This window comes from Ovis aries, chromosome 12 (assembly GCF_016772045.2).
Source record: "Ovis aries strain OAR_USU_Benz2616 breed Rambouillet chromosome 12, ARS-UI_Ramb_v3.0, whole genome shotgun sequence".
In the NCBI taxonomy this organism is placed as follows: domain Eukaryota; kingdom Metazoa; phylum Chordata; class Mammalia; order Artiodactyla; family Bovidae; genus Ovis; species Ovis aries.
This window is the reverse complement of record NC_056065.1, coordinates 60,439,189-60,461,035: the sequence shown is the minus strand read 5'-3', so window position 1 is coordinate 60,461,035 and position 21,847 is coordinate 60,439,189. Positions and strand designations below refer to the sequence as shown.

Genomic DNA, 21,847 nt, shown 5'->3' with positions numbered 1-21,847 from the left:
AAATTTATTAACATCAATCATTTTATAGAAAAGTGCTGAAAATAGTATTCACCTATGCAGCCAGATCTAAAATATATTAACATGGGAAAGATGCCCTGTGCTCTTGGATTGGAAGAATTAATATTGTTAAAATGGCCATACTACCCAAAGCAGTCTACAAAATGTAATGTGATTCCTTATCAAATTACCCATGGCATTTTTCACAGAAATAGAACAAATAATCCTAAACTTTATATGGAACCATAAAAGACCCAGAATTGCCAAAGCAGTTCTACGGAAAAAGAACAAAGGAGAAGGCACAACTCTCTCAGACTTCAGGCAATACTACAAAGCTACAGCAACCAAAATGGCATGATATTAGCACAAAAACAGACATACATGGGTCAGTGGAACAGAATAGAGAGCCCCAAATTAAACCCCCACCCCTGTGATCAGTCTTCAACAGAGGAGACCAAAAATATACAATGGGAAAAAGACAGTCTCTTCTGCAGGTGATGTTGGAAAAGTTGGACAGCCACAGGTAAATCTATGAAGTTGAAACACACTCTCATACCATACAGAAAAGTAAGTTCAAAATGTCCTAAAGACTTAAACATTGAAACCATAAAACTCCTAGAAGAGAACATACGCAAAACATCTGACATAAATCATACCCATATTTTCTTAGGTCTGTCTCCCAAGGCAATAGAAATAAAAACAAGAATAGATGGGACCTAATTAAACTTAACAAGCTTTTCCACAGCAAAAGAAGCCATAAACAAAAAGACAAGCTACAGACTGGGAAAAAATATTTGCAAATGATGCAAGTGACAGAGTCTTAATTTCCAAAATATACAAACAGCTGATACAGTTCAACAACAGCAAAAAACAAACCGGATTGAAAAATGGGCAATTTTCATACAATAGTAGGATACAAATTCTATTCAAGGTTTTATAAACTAGGAGACACTGAAACATATACAGGGACATAAAACAGTTGCAAATTTTTCATGAACTAAAGATATTGAAATCATACACTATAAATCTTAATCATGTTGAATTGGTTCATGGTGCTTCTACTTTTCTGTATTTTCATTTTGATAACTTTTGAGAGTTTTATATTGAAGCTCCAAATAAAAATCTTTATTTATCTACTTAAAAAATAGTGGAACTATCTGTAATTTTGTTCTGTATTTTCCAAGTCTCCTGTAATTATGAAAAGAAAGAGAAAAAGAAAAATGGACAGAAGACCTAAATAGACATTTCTCAAAGAAGACATATAGATGACCAATAGGCACATGAAAAAGATGTTCAGCATCACTAATTAGAGGAATGCAGATCAAGACTAAAACAATGAGGTACCACCTTATACAAGTCAGGATGGCCAAGATTAAAAAATCTACAGACGGAATTTCCCTGGTGTGCAGTGGATAAGAATCTGTCTGCCAGTGCAGGGGACATGGGTTTGATCCCTGGTCTGGGAAGATTCCACATGTTGAGGAACTTAAGACCACGTGCCACAACTACTGAGTCTATGCTCTAGAGCCCACAAGCCACAACTCCCGAGCCTGCTTGGTATAACTACTGAAGCCTGCATACCCTAGAGCCTGTACTCCACAAGAGAAAGCCACCACGATGAGAAGCCTACGCATCGCAAGGAAGAGTAGCCCCCACACTCTGCAACTATAGAAAGCCCAGCCCACAAAGCAACAAAGACCCAGTGCAGCTGAAAATAAAAATATCAAAAAAGAAAAAGCAACACTTCTTAGAAAAAAAGTCTACAAATAGCAAATGCTAGAGAGGGTGTGGAGAAAGGGAACCCTCCTACACTGTTGTTGGAAATGTAAGTTGGTGCATCCGCTACAGAAAACAGTATGGAGTTTCCTCAAAAAAACTAAAAATAGAATTACCATATGACCTAACAGTCCTACTCCAGACAAAACTATAATTCAGAAAGATAGGGGATTTTCTGGTGGGTCAGTGGTTGGGATTCTTTGCTTTCACTACTGAGGCCCTGGGTTTAATCCCGATGGGGGAACATCCTGTAAGGTTCTTGGCATGGCAAAAACAAAAAGATACATGTACCTCTGTTCATAGTGCCGAGACTGTTCACAGTAGCCAAGACATAGAAACAATGTAAATGTCCATGGATAGAAGAGGATACGTAGAATCTAAAATATGACTCTAATGAACTTACAGAACTGAAAGACTCACAGAGAATGCATTTGTGATTGCCAACAGGGGAGGGAAGGTAGGGAGAGGCGTTGAGTGGGAGTTTGGGGTTAGCAGATACAAAGTATTATATACAGAATGGATAAGCAACAAGGTCCCTGTGTAGCACAGGGAATGCTAATCATAGATAAAGTATACTAACATTTTGCCACATATACCTCATTTTAAAAAAGATGCTTAACAGGTGACAGTTGAAACTCATTCTTGTTCTCATCCTCTTCCCATCCTTTCCTCCACAGAAGCAAACATATATCTTTTCTGATCATCTGTTTAATTTTTATGTACATTTAAACAATGTACATTGCAATAAAAAAGTTGAACACTTTCAACATTTTATTACTCAGTAACAGTTGTATATGCATCAGTTTGTAAAATTACTCTTACAGCTTCTAATTTTGTGTGTTCCAGGCTGCTAAACTTGGTTTTATTACTGCAGTGCAGAGATCATTCTATGTACCAAACAATGAACACCTGCCAGGTTGTCAAAGCATTACCATTGATACATTGAGATGGAGCGGAAAGGGTGCACCTTAAAAGACAGAGCCAGGGAACATCCATGGTGGTCCAGTGGCTAAGACTCTGAACTCCCAAAGCAAAGAGCCCAGATTCAATCCCTGGTCAGGGATCTAGATCCTGCATGTCACAACTAAGAGTTCACATGCTGCAACTAAAACCCAGTGCAGCCAAATAAATATGTAAAAGGAAGATCCGGGCACCCACAACAGAAGAAGCAGTGAGGCAAATCTGTGTCCCTCTTCAGGGAAGTCCTGGGATATTGAAATTAACGAAGGCATCCCTTAGCCTACTCCCTGTTATATTCTCCATAGACAATAAAACTGTATTATTTGAACCTGATTTGAGCCCTCATGGAGACAATTAAAGGAAAACAGTAAGTTTTGCCGCAGATTTCAGGATCATAGGGAAGCAAAGATACCTACCAATGATAAGGCTACATTTTATTTAAGAGGGAAAATGAATCATTGTAACCTCTATAAATGGGGCACTGAAAACCATTATTTCACAATTGAACTTGTAAGGGATTCACTAAAAGCAAACATCTTCTGTGCTAAATGAAGCATGTAGGTCTTCATCAGTTTTTTTTTTTTTCTTTCAAGATACCATCAAAGATGGGTGGTGGTGGTGGTAGTTGTTTTTGAGATGCTCATGGATGGTTTTTCCTGAAGCTGCAAAAAGTTTTAAACATGTCCATTTTCCATCAGAATGAGGTGCTACCTCAGTTCTGTTATGCAGTCCAGAGGTTTCTAATGCACACATTTCCGGGTATGGGTTAGACACAGTTCAAAAAATTGACCTGCCTCTGGAATCTGCCTCCAGGTCTCCCGGATACCCCACCATGTAATTTCTTCTGAAGATACATCAAGAACTTCTGTGATTATATCATTTCTTCCTTGTAGCCTTAAGGGAATACTGGTTCAGCTATGAACAGCAGTGTGTGTCAAAGGGTCTGAGGGAAATGGGCTACAGAAATGATGTATGCCTTGTGATAAGAAAGGCATATATTGAGCACTTGTAAGATTATAGATATATCTCTGCTGTTCCTTTGCAGATTGCTTATTGACTGCAACCTAGTTTCCAAGTAATGTGTGTGTGTGTGTGTGTGTGTGTGTGTGTGTGTGTGTGTGTGTTTTAAAGCATTCAGTTAGGTTTACATGAAATAAAGTTTATTGAGGATATCCTACATGCAATAAGATGCACAGATTTTAAGCCTGCTGACAAATGTAACCACCACCTTGGTAAAAATATAGAGCACTTTCATTACCCCAAAAGGCTTTCTGATGCCCTTTTCCAGTTAGCAGTCCTTACCCTCAGAACCACTTCTCTCTTTTCCATCACTGTAGACCATTGTCCATTCTAGAACTTCGCATAAATGGGGTCGTTTGGCATATAATCTTGTGTGTGGCTTTTTTCCCTCATCACATTTTTCAGATTCATCCATCTATGTGTCAGTAGTTGGTTCATTTTTTTTTTTCCATTTGTTTAATTATTTTTGAATCACTCTGTAGTATTTACAGGCTTCCCAGGTGGCGCAGTGGTAAAGAATCCACCTGCCAATACAGGAGACACACGAGACTCAGGTTTGATTCCTGGATTGAGAAGACCCCCTGAAGTAGGAAATGGCAACCTACTCCAGTATTCTTGCCTGGAAAATTCTTTGAACAGTGGAACCTGGTGGGCTACAGTCCATGGGGTTGCAAAGAGTTGGACATGACTGAGCACGCACACACACACGTAGTATTTTATGCTTCTTAAATTGTATATAAAGGCTTTAATATTGTATATTTATGAATTTTTGATACATAACTTGTTAATTGCTATATATAATATTACATTTAAAGAATATGCCACAATTTAAAAAATCTAGTTCCTTATTTATGGACATTTAAGATTTTCTCAATTTCTCCTCATTTTTTTAAACAATGCTGCCACAAACACCATGGGGCACTTTAGGAAAAGTTGCTCTAAGGTACATGTCTAAAAGGAGAATTGCTGATTTGTAGAATGTGTGTGTCAACTCGGTATTCCGTATTGCCCTCCCAAGTTGTAACAGGTGGCCTCATTGTCAATACAGATCAGCTACTGCTAAGTCGCTTCAGTCATGTCTGACTCTGTGCGACCCCATAGACGGCAGCCCACCAGGGTCCCCCGTCCCTGGGATTCTCCAAGCAAGAACACTGGAATGGGTTGCCATTTCCTTATCCAATGCATGAAAGTAAAAAGTGAAAGTGAAGTCGCTCAGTTGTGTCCAACTCTTAGCAACCCCATGGACTGCAGCCTACCAGGCTCCTCCGACCATGGGATTTTCCAGGCAAGAGTACTGGAGTGGGTTGCCATTGCCTTCTCCGCAATACAGGTCTGGGTATCTCCAAATCCTCACCAACACTTGGTATTACATTTTTTTTTTCCAATCTGATGGCTGTGAAATGGTATCTCATCATTAATTTTTGCATTTCCTTGCCTACATTTCTTAACCAGTTCATTAGACTTTTAAAGTCCTCTTTTTTATTTACCTGCTTGTTCATCTCTTTTGCCCACTTAAAACACAAAATAGCAGTATTTGTCTCTTAACTGATCTAGGGTAGTTTTTATGTATTCTAGATATTAATCTGTTGATGATTATATGTGTTGCTGATAGTTTTCTAGTCAGTGAATTTATCTTTTAACCTTGATTTTGATGATTTGTATATGATTTGATTTTTTAATGTCATCACATTTGTTCCCCTAATGGTTTGTATGTCTTTTATATCTTGCTTAAGAAAACCTTGAGGTTATAATGGTATTCCCCACTTTCTTCTGAAAATTTCAAAGTTTTACATTTTACATTTAGATATCTAATCTGCAATTGATTTTTGTGGAGGTAGAAATCTAGTTTTCTTTTCCCATTTGAAAATCAGTTGTCCCCAAACTGTTTATTCACTAATCCATTCTTTCTCTTTGTCAGTTTCCTTTACTTAAGTATGTACATATTTCTTGGCTCTCCATTCTGTGTTATTAAGTTTGTCTGTTCTAACACCAGTGCCCTATTGTTTTTAGTATCTTGATATATCTGGTAAAGATTTCCCTCTTTCAGAATTCTTTTTTCTTCCTTCAGAATTATCTTGACTCTTAATTCTTCACTACTTTTCATGAATTTTAGGGTCAGCTCATTCATTCCATAAGAAACATATAACAATAAAAAAAATTGTCTGAAGATTTTGTTTCAAATTGCAATGAATTTACAGATCATTTTGGAGGGAATTGCTCAGTTGTGTCTAGACGGACCTTTGTTGGTAAAGTAATGTCTCTGGTTTTTAACATGTTGTCTAGGTTTGTCATAGGTTTTCTTCCAAGGAGCAAGTGTCTTTTAATTTCATGGCTGCAATCACCATCTGCAGTGATTTTGTAGCCCCAAAAGATAAAGTCAGCCATTGTTTCTACTGTTTCCCCATCTATTTGCCATGAAGTGATGGGACCAGATTGAATGTAGAGTTTTAAGCCAATTTTTTCACTCTTCCTCTCTCACTTTCATCAAGAGGCTCTTTAGTTCCTCTTCACTTTCTGCCATATGGGTGGTGTCATTTGCATATCTGAGGTTATTGATATTTCTCCTGCCAATCTTGATTACAGCTTGTGTTTCATCCAGTCCAGCATTTCTCATGATGTACTCTGCATATAAGTTAAATAAGCAGGATAACAACATACAGCCTTGATGTACTCCTTTCCTATTTGGAACCAGTCTGTTGTTCCATGTCCAGTTCTAACTGTTGCTTCTTGGCCTGCATACAGACTTCTCAGAAGGCAGGTCAGATGGTCTGGTGTTCCCATCTCTTTAAGAATTTTCCACAGTTTGTTGTGATCCACACAGTCAAAGGCTTTGGTGTAGTCAATAAAGCAAAAGTAGATATTTTTCTGGAACTCTCTTGCTTTTTCCATGATCCAGCAGATGTTGGCAATTTGATCTCTGGTTCTTCTGCCTTTTCTAAATCCAGCTTGAACATCTGGATGTTCACAGTTCATGTACTGTTGAAGCCTGGCTTGGAGAATTTTGAGCATTACTTTGCTAGCATGTGAGATGAGTGCAATAACATTAAATGGCCTTGAATCTTACTGTCTGTACACACAGTATATTTTTCTATTTAGGTCCTTTTTATGTTCTTCAGTAAAGTTTTAATACTCTTCTCCCTAAAAGTTCTTTTTTAAAAAAATAGTTTTATTGAGGTATAATTTACATACCATAAACTTCACCCCATTCCAAAGTCCTTGCATATGTGTTGTAGATTTATTACTAGGTACCTTTTAGTTTTTATTATGAGGTCCATGCATGCGTGCTTAGTTGCTTAAGTCATGTCCAACTCTTTGCAACCCCATGGACTGTAGCCCACCAGACTCCTCTGTCACTGGATTTTCTATTTATTTTTAAAGTTTTGCCTCATCTGCTGTATTCACCTAACCTCTTGCCAACTGACTACCACTTCTTCAAGCATCTCGAAAACTTTTTGCAAGGAAAACTCTTCCACAACCAACAGAATGCAGCAAATGCTTTCCAAGAGTTTGTCAAATCATGAAGCATAGATTTTCATGCTACAGGAATAAACAAACTTATTTCTCGTTAGCAAAAATGTGTTGATTGTAATAGTTCCTATTTTGATTAATTAAGATGTATTCAAGCCTAGTTATAATGATTTAAAATTCAAAAACCCAAATCACAATTATGTTTGCACCAACTGAATATAAGATATGATTGAGTTTCTATTGCTTATAAGTTAACTCTGGTTTTGATTCCTTTTGTATACAGCTTTTAATAATTTATATATATTCTTCTTTGATCTATAGTCCATGGGGTTGCAAAGAGTCAGACATGACTGAGTGACTAACACAGCAACTTCTTTGAGCAGTGTATAGAAGGGCATTGTATAAAGAGAGAACTATCTCCATACTTTATAAAAGAATACTGTAAGAAAACCACTCTTAGTGACGAAACTCCAAATGTGTATTTGCTCTTCCTGATACCAAGACAGCCGTCTTCATCTGTAGGTCACCCCTGTGCATGTTCCTTGTTAATGATAAATGGAAGTTTCTGGTAGGCAAACTGAGAAATTTATATGGGACAGAAGTTGAAGACATAAGGGAAATCTGCAGTGATTAACTCAGCAGTGACTTAAATTTTTACTCTTGGAATTACTTTTTATTTCAGTTTCAAAGGTGTTTCCTTCAAGATTCTGGTCGCTTGTTCTTACTTTTTACATCCTTCCAGACACACTAGAATGTATTAGAAGGTTATGTCATCTATACAAGGGTTAATAATCTGAAGCTTTTTTTTTTTTCTATTTATCGTCTAGGATTTGGAATATGAGCCTCATGAAAGCCAGAAAACATTTTTTCTTCACTAGAAAAGTTTCAGAGAGGAAATAGTACTCAAACTAAACAGATTTAGTAAATAAAGCTGAACTAGGCATTTTTCCCATGTATGAATAAAAAAGTCTTTTTAATTCTTCTCGTTCTATTTTAGTCACTGTATATATGCCTTCTTTCCTGGGTCCACGGGAAGCATGAGCCTGTTGGGACTTGGGACAAGAAGAAACCAAGACATCTTTACAAGGAAATCCAGATACTAACAGAAAGTGCCCCAAAGTCTGAAGAGATAGAACTCAAACATGACCGACAGAGGACTTAGGGATCCTCCAGAGGGTAAGAGTCGTTTGTACAGCACAGAGTTTGTGCTGTAGGAAACTAGGGCTGTGCTAAGAAAGTCTCTGTGATTAAAACTGAAGTTTGGAAGTAAAAAAGTTAGTTGCTTGATTGATTATGATTCTTATTCTTTGATATTTACTGAATTTTACCATCATACCAGACCCTAATTATGAAGATCAAGTTTTAGACACTCCTGTAGTATTGGGAAAATACATCTTAAAAAAAGATGGGCTGGGAGTGGGTGGGTAGTTAAAAAAAAAAAAAAAGATGGTAGACAGATCTTTAGAGTTACATTTTTAAAAGTCAAGTTAGCTGTGATATGCTATATATTTAGAGCAGGATCTTTCAATTATAAGGAAAGATGAAATTTAAATTTTTCATCCTGCCTAAGTGTATATATAGGAAATATAGGCAAAATATTAAATAGGTTTTTTGGAAGAGAAGGGCATATTTAAATATTTTATTAAGGATATTTTTCAATATATAAAACTAACACAGTGTAATGAAGTCACATGTACTCAACATCTAACTTCAACTTTTACCTACATAATGCTACTCTTGTTACCTGCTTTGAAATATTTAAGTGCAAATCCAAGACATGATATAATTTTGTTAGTACTTTAGTTTACGTCTCTTAAAGCTACATTAAAAAAAAAAGAACCAAAATAGCTCTGTCACACACAAAAATAAATTGTTATTCCACACTATTCTTCATATATACAGCCAGTATTCACATTTTCCAATTGTCTCATAAACTCTTTCTTCACAGTTGGGTTTCTAATTTTTTTTCTTTACATTTGGGTCACAGATTGCATTTCATTGATATATCTTTTCGGTTGCTTTTTTTTTTTTAACTTTATTATGGAAAATTCAAACATATATAAAGTAGAGAGATGAAAGGAATTCCATGACCCAGCTTCATCTGCTGTCAACATATGGCTAACGCTGTTTCATTTATACTCTCTTACTTCTCCTTACACCCGTATCATTGTATTGAAGCAAAATCTAGATATATTATTTTAGCCAAAATACTTGAACACTTACCTCTAAATGGTAAATTAAAACATTACCCCCATTCCTTTATCATACCTAGAAGATGAACCAATAATTCCTTAGTCTCATTAAATAGCTGGTATTCAGATTTTCCTGATTATCTCATTAATGCTTCTTTAAAAGTTGGTTTGTGGGACACTGGATCTATAATGTGGTCCACACATTGGTGATGTGTCTCAAGTATCTCAATCAATAGGTCACCCCTCCTTTTTTTAATCTTTTCTTGCCATTTATTTTTATTTCTTGCTGTTACTAAAGAAACAGAGTCTTTAGTCTCTTAGAATTTCAATCATTTTGAGTTTTTCTGATTACATTCCTGAGGCATAATTTAACGTAATCCTCTATTCCTGTGTTTCTTGGAAACTGGTAATTAGCTCTAGAAGCTTGATCAGATTCTGCTTCAGTTTGGCAAGAATACCTCATAGGTAGTATAGTGTACTTCCTGTTGCATTGAATTCAGGAAGTTAGAAATGTCTGATTTTCCTTCTTTTTGCGGTATTAAGATTCATCAGTGGGTTCAGGAGTTGGCAGCCAGGTTCATTCATTATAAAATTCCTCTTCAGTCTTTCGAATAATGGTTTCAGTTGCTATTGATGACTATTGCCTAGATCTGTTGTTTCATTAGGGAAGAGGATGTATTTAATATTACCAAAAGTTGGCTTGCCATTCAAAATAGTTTTCAATTAATATTATTTGTTAGATTAGCAAGATAATAAATTTGGGTAATCAGTCTCCTTTAGTGAAAGTCAAGAGAAGCAATGTTTAGGAAGAGTGCCTCTTCAGCCATAAAAATCTATACAAATATTTTTATTAATCAGGGACCTTGTTGAAATAAAAAATATAGGGAAATTTTTAAAATTATAAATTTTTGTCTCAATAGACCCTCAAAAGGATTTGGAAAATGATCCATCACTAAATACTCTGGAGACTATAGTCACTACAAGTACCACTGAAGAAGCTCAGACCCCAGACCCTGCCCCTGGGCTTAACAAAGACCACCAAGAGGTAGAAACAATTGGCCCAGGAAGTACAGATACAGATGCTCAATCAGAAAATCCAGACGAAACAGATTATGGGAAATATGCAAAGGTTACAGAAGGTGAGAAGAGCCAGAGTTTTCAGGGTGGAGAACAAGGCCATCAGCTCCCTTCAGAGAGTCTGAGTGAAGACCCTGTGGATCCAGAACCCAAGTGTTCTCCAAGTGACAAGGTAGGAAGAACAGACGTACACATAGTGGGCAGCTCTGCAGCCTTCCCTGAGCACGTCAGTGATGGAGCCGGAGCATCTCAGGAGCCACCAGTCGTTGACCCTCAGGATGCCCAGAGCCCTGGCCATTCCAGTGCAGGGCTGGAGAGCCAGCACACACTGAGGAAGCGACTGCTGGCACCAGGTGAGAGAAGCCCTGAGCCTGTCCTGTTGTGTACTGTTCTGTCCTGGGAACACAGCGTAGGTGAGGCCCTCCTTTTCAGAGAGCTTCTCTTTACTTCATAGGATTAAGGCCTTTGCATCTTGCCCAAGGTCACAAAGAGATATGACTATATTGAGATTAAATGAGGTTTCTCATCTCCTAAGACTTCGCTGGTGGCTCAGAAGGTAAAGGTTCTGCCTGCAATGTGAGAGACCCAGGTTCGATCCCTGGGTTGGGAAGATCCCCTGGAGAAGGGAATGGCAACCCACTCCAGTATTCTTGCCTGGAGAATCTCATGGACAGAGGAGCCTAGCAGGCTATAGTCCATGGGGTTGCAGAGTCAGACACGACTGAGCAACTAATGCTCTCGCTTTCAAGCTAGCTCATTCTGCTCACTACATAAGATGCTTCCCACTTATACATAAGCTGCATTTTTTAACAGTTTCCATTTATTTACTGTATCTATGATTTTTTAAATTTTTTACAGGTATGACTTAAAAAATTTACCTCTGGCCTTTTATTTCTTATAAGCATATTTTTGCTTTCACTTTTTAAAATCTTTTACTTTAGGGGAAACTAAATGCTACATGAATCAAGAGATAGGTATATTTAAAAACCAGCATGTGGTACAGTACCCTTGAAGTGAAGTGTTAGTCACTACAGTCTCTGTCTGATTCTTTGTGACCCCATGGACTGTAACCCACCAGGCTTCTCTGTCCATGGGATTCTCCAGGCAAGAATACTGGAGTGGGTAGCCATTCCCTCTAGGAGTTCTTCCCGACCCAGGGATTGAACCTGGGTCTCCTGCATTGCAGGAAAATTCTTTACCATCTGAGCCAGTACCCTTAACTCAGGCATATTTCAGTTTTATAGGACTTTGAGCAAATTAGTTATTTCTCTATACCTGATTGTCTCCACTTGTATATTAAGGAGAACAGCATGCTGTCTTTCCTCACGAAGAATAGTTGCAGTGTGCTAAGTCTTTAACTGGAACTCAAGAGATACGGATTCTAGTTGCAGCCCTACCACTTCCTAACTTGGGTGACTTTAAGCAAATCTCCCAACTTGCTGGTACTTCAGTTTCCTATTTGTAGAAATGAAGAAGTTGAACTAGATGATATCCAGCTGGTTTCTTCCAGCTTTTACCTTCTGTGATATTATGGAGTTGGATTGTATGGATTTGTGTTTTATAAGTACTCTGAAAGCTCAGCCTGAAATGCCTATTTGCCAGAGCAAAGGAATATAAAATATAAGACATTGTTTTTGTTGGACTTGACTGAGGGTTAGAATTCCATGTTTCAGTGTAAGTCAATGACTGATCTCAAATATGCATTTTATTAGTTTATTATTAACTTGAGTGAAGACAAGGGCTATGTCTCACTCATTGTGTTTCTGTGGCTCTTGGCACAGAGAAGTGACTTTATGAATATTTGTTAAATGAGCAAATGATAGGATTTGTATATGGACCAATATGTGCCATCAGAGTTTCAGTGGTATGCAGGTTCACTGAGTAGGGGAAGAAAACATTGGTTTAAAAATGCAGTTTAATGTGTGAGAAGCAGCTTAATATAATGATAAATGACAGATGGTATGGACCTACTGAAGCAGAAGATACTAAGAAGAGGTGGCAAGAATACACAGAAAAACTGTACAAAAAAGATTGTCACGACTCAGATAATCACGATGGTGTGATCACTCACCTAGAACCAGACATCCTGGAATGTGAAGTCAAGTGGGCTTTAGAAACCATCACTACAAACAAAGCTAGTAGAGGTGATGGAATTCCAGCTGAGCTATTTCAAATCCTGAAAGATGATGCTGTGAAAGTGCTGCACTCAATATGCCAGCAAATTTGGAATACTCAGCAGTGGCCACAGGACTGGAAAAGGTCAGTTTTCATTCCAATTCCAAAGAAAGGCAATGCCAAGGAATGCTCAAATTAGTGCACAATTGCACTCATATCACATGCTAGTAAAGTAATGCTCAAAATTCTCCAAGCCAGGCTTCAGCAATACGTGAACTGCAAAATTCCTGAAGTTCAAGCTGGTTTTAGAAAAGGCAGAGGAGCCAGAGATAAAATTGCCAACATCCACTGGATCATTGAAAAAGCAAGAGAGTTCCAGAAAAACATCTATTTCTGCTTTATTGACTATGCCAAAGCCTTTGACTATGTGGATCACAATAAACTGTAGAAAATTCTGAAAGAGATAGGAATACAGACCACCTGACCTGCCTCTTGAGAAATCTGGATGCAGGTCAGGAAGCAACAGTTAGAACTGGACATGGAACAACAGACTGGTTCCAAATAGGAAAAGGAGTACGTCAAGGCTGTATACTGTCACCCTGCTTATTTAACTTCTGTGCAGAGTACATCATGAGAAACGCTGGACTGGAAGAAACACAAGCTGAAATCAAGATTGCTGGGAGAGATACCAATAACCTCAGATATGCAGATGACACCACCCGTATGGCAGAAAGTGAAGAGGAACTAAAGAGCCTCTTGTTGAAAGTGAAAGAGGAGAGTGAAAAAGTTGGCTTAAGGCTCAACATTCAGAAAACGAAGATCATGGCATCTGGTCCCATCACTTCATGGCAAATAGATGGGGAAACAGTGGAAACAGTGTCAGACTTTATTTTTGGGGGCTCCAAAATCACTGCAGATGGTGACTGCAGCCATGAAATTAAAAGACGCTTACTCCTTGGAAGAAAAGTTATGACCAATCTAGATAGTATATTCAAAAGCAGAGAAATTACTTTGCTGAATAAGGTCCGTCTAGTCAAGGCTATGGTTTTTCCAGTGGTCATGTATGGATGTGAGAGTTGGACTGTGAAGAAAGCTGAGTGCCAAAGAATTGATGCTTTTGAACTGTGGTGTTGGAGAAGACTCTTGAGAGTCCCTTGGACTGCAAGGAGATCCAACCAGTCCATTCTGAAGGAGATCAGCCCTGGGATTTCTTTGGAAGGACTGATGCTAAAGCTGAAACTCCAGTACTTTGGCCACCTCATGCGAAGAGTTGAATCATTGGAAAAGACTCTGATGCTGGGAGGGATTGTGGGCAGGAGGAGAAGGGGCCGACAGAGGATGAGATGGCTGGATGGCATCACTGACTCGATGTACGTGAGTCTGAGTGAACTCTGGGAGTTGGTGATGGACAGGGAGGCGTGGCGTGCTGCAATTCATGGGGTTGCAAAGAGTCGGACATGACTGAGCGACCGAACTGAACTGACTGAGGAGATAAGAAACCTCTTTCTAATCTCAGTTTGGTCTTGGGCAAAGCCGTTGACACCTCTGGACCTTTTGTCACAGTAGGTAAGGTAGGAGGCTAGAGTAGGTGATCACTATAGATCCTTTCAGTCCTTAAATTCTGTGACATGATATTTTAAAAACCCATATTTTGGTGTCATCTAAGTAAATGAACTATTCTTTATAGGTAAAGATGACTCTACTTCTTATGTTAATAGATTATGCTATTTGAGTTATTTCTCTAGTAAGGATTATGGGCAGTCCTCAGCTGTCATTGTTATATGAGGTACCTGGCTGGGGTCAGGCACACATTTTGACTCTAGAGGGACTTAGCTCAGAGTCTACAAAATACTGCCTCCTTTTCACCAACACATTTTAAGATTGATATCACACCCCATACGTGCATTTTTATATAGTTCATAAATTTTCTTAACCTTGTCATCCTTGTCTCATATACCTCACTCCTTAAGTTTCAGGCTTGCTTTTTTGTAGGCTATTTTGCAAAGTAAGCTATTAGTGTATAGTAATCCCTTCTGTCTTTAAACTTAGTGTCTATTATTTGCATATTTGGGAGTTGAGGATCCTTCTGAAATATAAATACTGAAATTAGAGCATCATTGCCCCGTGATGTTGAGTCTTATGTATAGCTAATGTTTCTTAAATTCCTTCTTAGTTCTGTATATTTTGTCAAATCACATTGTAGATAGGTTTGGCTGCAGTCTTGTTTCTTTGTCCTTGATATAAGGGCTAGTGAAGAATTGTGGATGTAACAACAGTAACCTTAAGTGATTTCACAGCATTTTATTTTATTCTTCTACGTAGAATGAAGTAGAATAGTGAGCTTTAAGTAAAAGACAGGAAAAGTAATTAGCTTTGTACAAAACAAGCTTTTATGAAGTGTGGCATCCTCAGTCAGATTCTTTGCTTTGATAAGAAGCATGAAGGAACACACACTCACATTAGTGTACTGTCTAATAATAATGTTTTGTTTTGTTTTCCAGAGGCTGAGAGACGTCAACAAGAAACACAAGAACTGGAAGAAAACAAAGAGAAGAATGCACAGGATTCCATAAGAAGGACTGATAAAAAGGATTTTTTGAGCTATGGTGAGAACAGAAGTGGTCTTACTGCAGTAATTCACATTCAGAAATCTGAAGAGAAATACCCAGAAAACTAGCAGATATAACAGCTTTAGTATTGTTTTAATATATTTTTTTTAATGTTTGATAGTAATATGAGAACAGAGCAATTGAGTTTTAGGGATTTTTCCTTTAGGTGTGTTAGCCAATATTTTGCCATCCTTAACAAAATGGGAATCCTCAAAGGGGACTCAAAGGGGATTTATGAAGGTCTTTTCATAAACAAGAAACTAAAACATTTTTTTGATCGAAGTAAACATGATTTACAATGTAGTGCTAATTTCAGATGGGCAATAAAGTGATTAGTTATATATATATATATTTTTTCAGATTATTTTCCATTATAGTCTATTAAAAGATATTCAATATAGCTTCCTATTAAAGCTGCCTTTTCAGTGAGAAAGAAAGTATTAACTTTTGAAGTGGTATTTTTACATTTTGACCATTTAGGAAAAATGGCCTGTAGGTAGTAGATACTTCTGAGAAGGTATTAATAGAAGAATATGCTGATAGTTCATTTCTAAATCATATCATTAAATATAGCAAAATATATATAAATTAGATTTTACCTTTTAACAAAGATATTGTATCTTTAAATAATTTAAGAAATTAAAAAGTATTTCCGGTAGATTTCAACAGCTAAAAATTATAAGGATTTAGGCAAAAGAAACACACCACAGTCAGTAAAATCTGACAGTGTATCTGCCTCTTTTTAGTTTGCCACAGGCTTTATTTCTGACTCATTCTCTCTAATTTTGTATTTTATTTTCTCTTTCTCTGACAGGCTCCATCTTTGTTTGCTTCCTGGTTTTTACCATAGTTTTGCTCAGTTCTGTTAATAGCTACTATTCGTCTCCAGCCCAGCAAGTCCCCAAAAATCCAGCTTTGGAGGCTTTCTTGGTTCATTTTAGCCAACTGAAGGATAAATTTCCAGGCCAGAGTTCCTTTCTGTGGCAGAGAGGACGAAAATTTCTCCAGAAGCACCTCAACGCTTCACACCCCAGTGAGCCAGCCACCATCATATTCACAGCAGCCCGAGAGGGAAGAGAGACCCTGAAGTGCCTCAGCCACCGTGTCGCGGATGCCTACACATCTGCCCAGAAGGTCTCTGCCATTCAGATTGATGGAGCTGGGAAAACCCTGCAGGACAGTGATAAGGTCAAGCGTTCAGTTGACGTGGAGCTTAGCTCTGGATTTGAAAAGGGCCAGAAGGCAGCTGTGGTCCATCGCTTTGAATCCCTTCCTGCAGGCTCCACCTTGATTTTCTATAAGTATTGTGACCATGAGAACGCTATCTTTAAAGATGTGGCCCTGGTCCTGACCGTCCTACTGGAGGAGGAAACGTTAGAAGCAAGCGTCAGCCCAAGGGAGACCGAAGAGAAAGTGCGGGATTTACTCTGGGCGAGGTTTACCAACTCTAACACTCCCAGCTCCTTCAACCGCATGGATTCAGACAAACTGAGTGGGCTGTGGAGCCGTATTTCCCACCTGGTGCTGCCCGTCCAGCCAGTGAGGAGCATAGAAGAACGGGGCTGCTTTGTATAAGCTAAGCACAGAGGTGGTTTTGGTCGGCATGGGGTTATTAAAGTTAGTTGAAAAGCCTTTTTATGTGGAAGGAGGTTGCTGAATGTGAGGAAATGCCTGGAAAGCACAAACAAGCTTATTTTAGAAAAGAAATTTTCATTTTTTACCTTCTGTAAAATCTTTCTAATCTAAGCTTGGCAAAGCTAAAAGTTGACCTGACTTTCTTTCCTTGCCTTTCAAGGGAATCAGGTATATACAACTGAGGAATTTTTTCCAATCCAAAAATAGAGCAACAGAATGATTAAATGGGAAGATAATCTTCTCACAGTAACTACAGAGTGATTTTTGTTTTCTTGAGACTCTAAGGACCTTTTGGATAGTATTTGGACTCAGATTAAAGTAATTACAGTTATAAAGCAGTTAAAATTTCTAAAAATTTTCTATCACATGTTAAATATTTTAAAAATTCATTTTAATAACGTAGTTGCAGGACTACATCTTATGCTTTTTTGCACTTTTGAATAGTATGAAAAAAGAATTCAAATACTTATTTACCTAAATACTATATGTAAGGCAGTATGTTTCTCTTCCGTTAATGAACTCTAAGGGAAAAGCAGCCTGTGCTCAAGAAATGTTCTTAAAAATTGGAAACGATGGGGGAACTGTTTATAATCATTGCAAATGAATAAATTGCAACTGGCTGTATCTTTGCTTCAATTTTCTGATATAGAGCAGTGATTTCCAAGCTGTCTACTGGCCCCTCTCCCGTTTGTATCAAAGAAGTTCTGCTTTTGCCCATTTTACGTATTGGGATCCTACATGAGATTTAATTGGAATAAAGAGTTCTGCTGATAAGTTTGAAAATCACTGATTAAGGGAAAAGACAGCTTGGAAGATAGGAAATGGGTAGGAAGAAATGAATTAAAACTCATGAGTAGGTAGAAGATGAAATACAAGTTTATCATAGAGACATGCTATTTATGAAGAATATAAAGACCTACAGATGAGTAGCAGAATGTATAAACTTGTATTTACTAGCATATTTCTATGCGTTTGTTAATTTCTGTTACTCAGCATTTCTGTCTCTCCTGTTGAAATTCTGTAATTGTCTAAGATGAGGTTGAATGCTTTATGCAGAACTGATTTTAATAACCAGTTGAATAGTAGGTTTTTATATGGGTACATTGGCATAACTTTACCATACTGTTTACTTATTGTACAGTGATGGAACATTATATGATGCAGCCCATTTCTTGACCTTCTAGTTAGAAGTACCAGTAGGTTAACAATTAGAAAAATGCAGGAGATATTATACTTAGTGAGATAAAGTAGAAATGGTAGGTAGATTCTAAGAGGTTTTAACAGCTAGTATTGTTGGATCATGTTCTGTGATTGTAAGAAAGCTCTAGAACAGTGTTTACGGAGACAGTGATTATTGATTTGCATTTCAACCCCTAAAGCAGAAACTTTAAAATGATCTTGATCTAGTGAAGGATCTAACCCATTACTTGGCATACCTAGGAACTATCACCATGAACCTAGAATATTTCAGCTAGGTTTTGACCTCTAAAGTCAAGTGTCTAGAGGATAGAAGGGTTTTCAAAAACAGTAAGAAGATATAGGGGTCTTTATTGATGCCTATAGAGAGATAATAAAGATATGGGAGGAAGAATCTATTTGAAAGTGTTTGTCACAGGAAAAACATATAAATCTGTTCTAACCAAGACCTGACACTGTGCTCAATTGAGTGTAGGGCCACATACCTAAAGGAACTGTTTTCACTGGGGCCTTTGTGAAGGACTCTTCTGCTAGATTTGAGGTGAGACCTTCCTGAACAAATAGTTAAAACATAGTGTATATAAGATCAATATCAATACAGTATACAATCAATAGAAATGGAAAGAAAATCTGTATACCATATTCAGTTTTTTTCCAATATTTCTAGATCTCAGATGCTAGCATTACATCACACAAAACCTGTGGTGCCTTGTAGAACTGCTGCCTACTGACCTGGGCTACCTCGGATCTATGAAGAGCCAGTGTGGAATATGCATGTGTCGTTGGTGACTCAGACCACAGACAAGGCTGGTTTCTTCCTTCAGCTCAATATGGTGTTTCCTCATTTCCTTAGAAAACCATTTCCAAATGTCACTTTTTTTTTTTTTAAACTCTGGTCTTCGTTAAAAACAGCTTCCCTGGTAGCTCAGCTGGTAAGAATCCACCTGCAATGTGGGAGACCTGGGTTTGATCCCTGGGTTGGGAAGATCTGGAGAAGGGAATGGCTACCCACTCCAGTATTCTGGCCTGGAGAATTCGATGGATTGTATAGTCCATGGGGTCGCAAAGAGTCAGACATGACAGAGTGACTTTCATTCACTCACTCACTTCGTTAAAACAGTCTCCTTCGATGTGGAAGTGCAGTCAGCTGAAACTGTCGTCAGTTTTCTGTCCACTATTTCAAAAATCATTTTTAAAAGAGGCAGTATGTTAGCTCTGGGTCTTCTCATGAATAAAATGATTTATTCTTAAAGCATAAAACTTCATATTTTTTAAATGTACAAATAAAATCTATTATAATGTACTCAAGTTAATTTCTGTTCAGGTTTTTTTTTTTTACATTATTCAAGTTTCCAAATTTCCTTTTATGTTCATCTTTCATTACTGTAATAGATAGTTTGTCTGACTTAGAACAATGACTTGTGGGCATACGATAACCACGCATGATACCCAAGCATCACCGTTTAATTATTATCACAGAACAATTCTCATTATGTTATACATTAATGTAAGTCACTTCTTTGAGTGATACCAGAGTTCTGAAAGCAACTGGTAGAACTATAGACCATCTCTAGACTTAAGTGTCTTTCCCCATGGGGTAAATTTTGAGTTTCCCAGTTCCCAAGGGTTAGCAGTGAAGTTCTAGGGGATTTATAAAACCAAAGGTAGCAATGCTGTTGTTTCTATTTCTAATTTTTAAATCAATTAAGTAATTTATATTTCATCTGAAACCTGCCAAGCTTATGTGGTGAGTAAGGTACAGCAGGCCTGTGACCCACCATCCTCCAGGTAAAGACCCAGGTAAACAGTGTTAGCTGCTGAGGTGGTTTTGTCCCTTTCACAGTTTTTAATTGTTTGATTTATATAAGAAGCATAAGGAGCACTGATGTTAAAAATACAACGAATTCAGCATGTGAAAGTGGTAATTCAGCAAGGTGGTCTTCACTGGGATTGTGTTTGCATACATCTGACCAGTTTTTATGCAGCATAATCAGGTGTCTAGTACTTTAAAACCTAAGCAGAAGATATAATCATTATATCTGATTATCATTTAATGGGAATAAAGCTTATATCAATATACAGTTTACTGATCGAGAAGGACTTTCAAATAGGAACCTGACACCTTATTTTTATCATCTGGAAATAAATAATTATAAAAGTAAGACATCTTTATAAAGCCTTCAATATATCATTTTATAAAAGCAGTTTTTGATCTATTTGTCATGTTGAATATGTAGGTAAATACTAATCTTCATTTTATTATTTTGTCAATCTGAACATAATATATTTCACTTTGAAATTTATTTATTGAAAAGTCATAGTGGTTCTGTTTTCTGTTTGTGTTTTTCCAAAATTAAAATACCTTGGACACTATATCACTTGCTCAATGGGACTGTTGATATTTGTCTTTATATGTGTATTATGATTATTATTAATGATTACAAATACTATAATCCATAGAACTATGATGAAATGATTTTTTTTAAATATGTCTAAGGGTTGTATGAGTTTATGAAATACTGAGGCTTGTGAGTCACATGGGAAATCTTGTTTTGAATAATACATTTACAAAGAAGGTATTACCAATTCTAGAGAGAACGAACTAAAAATATCTGTGTAAAACAGTTTTTCCAGATGACTTTAAAATATCCCTTATTCCTATTATGTTAAGTTTTAGGCCTTAGGCTGTAAAGTAGCTGATGATGTGGGGCCTAAATTTGCCTCATTCAGAGACTGGGCTATTGAAACTGATTTCCAAAATACTCCCCTATCAGATCTGTATATGGCAATGCTCCTCGACTGGTTTTAAAAATTTACTAACTAGTTAAGAGCACTAGCCTTGTCTAAACGGCCTGAGAACACAACCGGTATCCCCTAATCTGTAAATAATTGGTAAAGATACAAATGATTTAGTCTTCAATGCCTTTCTTCCAGGGTTCCATGCTCTGTTTACTTCAGTTTGTTTTGATGGCTTTAAAAATCCATAGATTGGTTCCTATACTGAGAAATGATCTCCCACTTTTCCTTATTGAGGCTCATAAACTAAATTTGTCCTTGGCTAAGAGCAGTCACCTGAACCAGAAAGAACATTTTGGACTTGGGAAACAGCGGGCTGAGTAGGCAGGAAGATGTGACGCTTGGCACTCCCGCCCACAGCAGTCAGAACCTTCTTCCTGTGCCCACACTGGCCTCTGCCTTCTCAGCCCAAAGCTCCAGGCAGTTGCTTCTGGTTGGTCAGATTACAGGAGATTAAAATCTGTTTGTCATCCCTGTCATAAAAGAAGCACACATTGACCTTCAAACAACTGCATTTTGCCTGTTTTCTACTTAAACATAAATGGCCCATATTAATGTCAAAATTCTGGATATCCCCCTTCTTCCTTATGTAACCATGATTGTGTTTGCATTTGTTTCTCATAGATGTTGATGAATGTGCCTTATTCAAATTAGTTATGTGGTTTTACCAAAAATAAATCTCCTTAATTTTTCTCTGTTGACTGATTCTTGATTCTGTTTCTCAAAATAGCAAGTTTATAGAAATGGGTATATTGTCATTGATGATGGGAAGGGAAACCGCCCTCATTTGGTAGTAAGTTCAAGAGCCAAAGAATCCTGTGAATGTCAGGTGGCACTTGGCCATCAATTACTGGCCTCATTGGGCATACTGTGTGTGCTCTTTTTACTTAACAAGGCTTTCTTGAGTAGGAGAGAAACAGGACTTGGCTTAATAAGTAGAGCTCCGGGAATTGCTCCTAACCTTGGTGTGCTGATTGGGAATTGTGTTACTCTTAAGGGCAGACA

At 37.5% G+C, this 21,847-nt stretch overlaps 1 protein-coding gene across 28 annotated transcripts in view; it reads left to right on the top strand.

The window, feature by feature from the left end:
• LOC101122123 (torsin-1A-interacting protein 2) overlaps positions 1-21,535 on the top strand; it is a 45,433-nt gene extending 23,898 nt beyond the window's left edge. For all 28 annotated transcript variants that reach the window (XM_012187657.4, XM_042229434.2, XM_060396652.1 and 25 more), the window contains 4 exons: positions 8,219-8,397; positions 10,334-10,843; positions 15,107-15,211; positions 16,029-21,535. In XM_012187657.4, coding sequence (XP_012043047.3) covers positions 8,364-8,397; positions 10,334-10,843; positions 15,107-15,211; positions 16,029-16,789 — 1,410 coding nt within the window. In that variant the 5' untranslated portion in view covers positions 8,219-8,363 and the 3' untranslated portion in view covers positions 16,790-21,535. The remainder of the gene's footprint in view (positions 1-8,218; positions 8,398-10,333; positions 10,844-15,106; positions 15,212-16,028) is intronic.
• Positions 21,536-21,847: the final 312 nt, after the last annotated feature.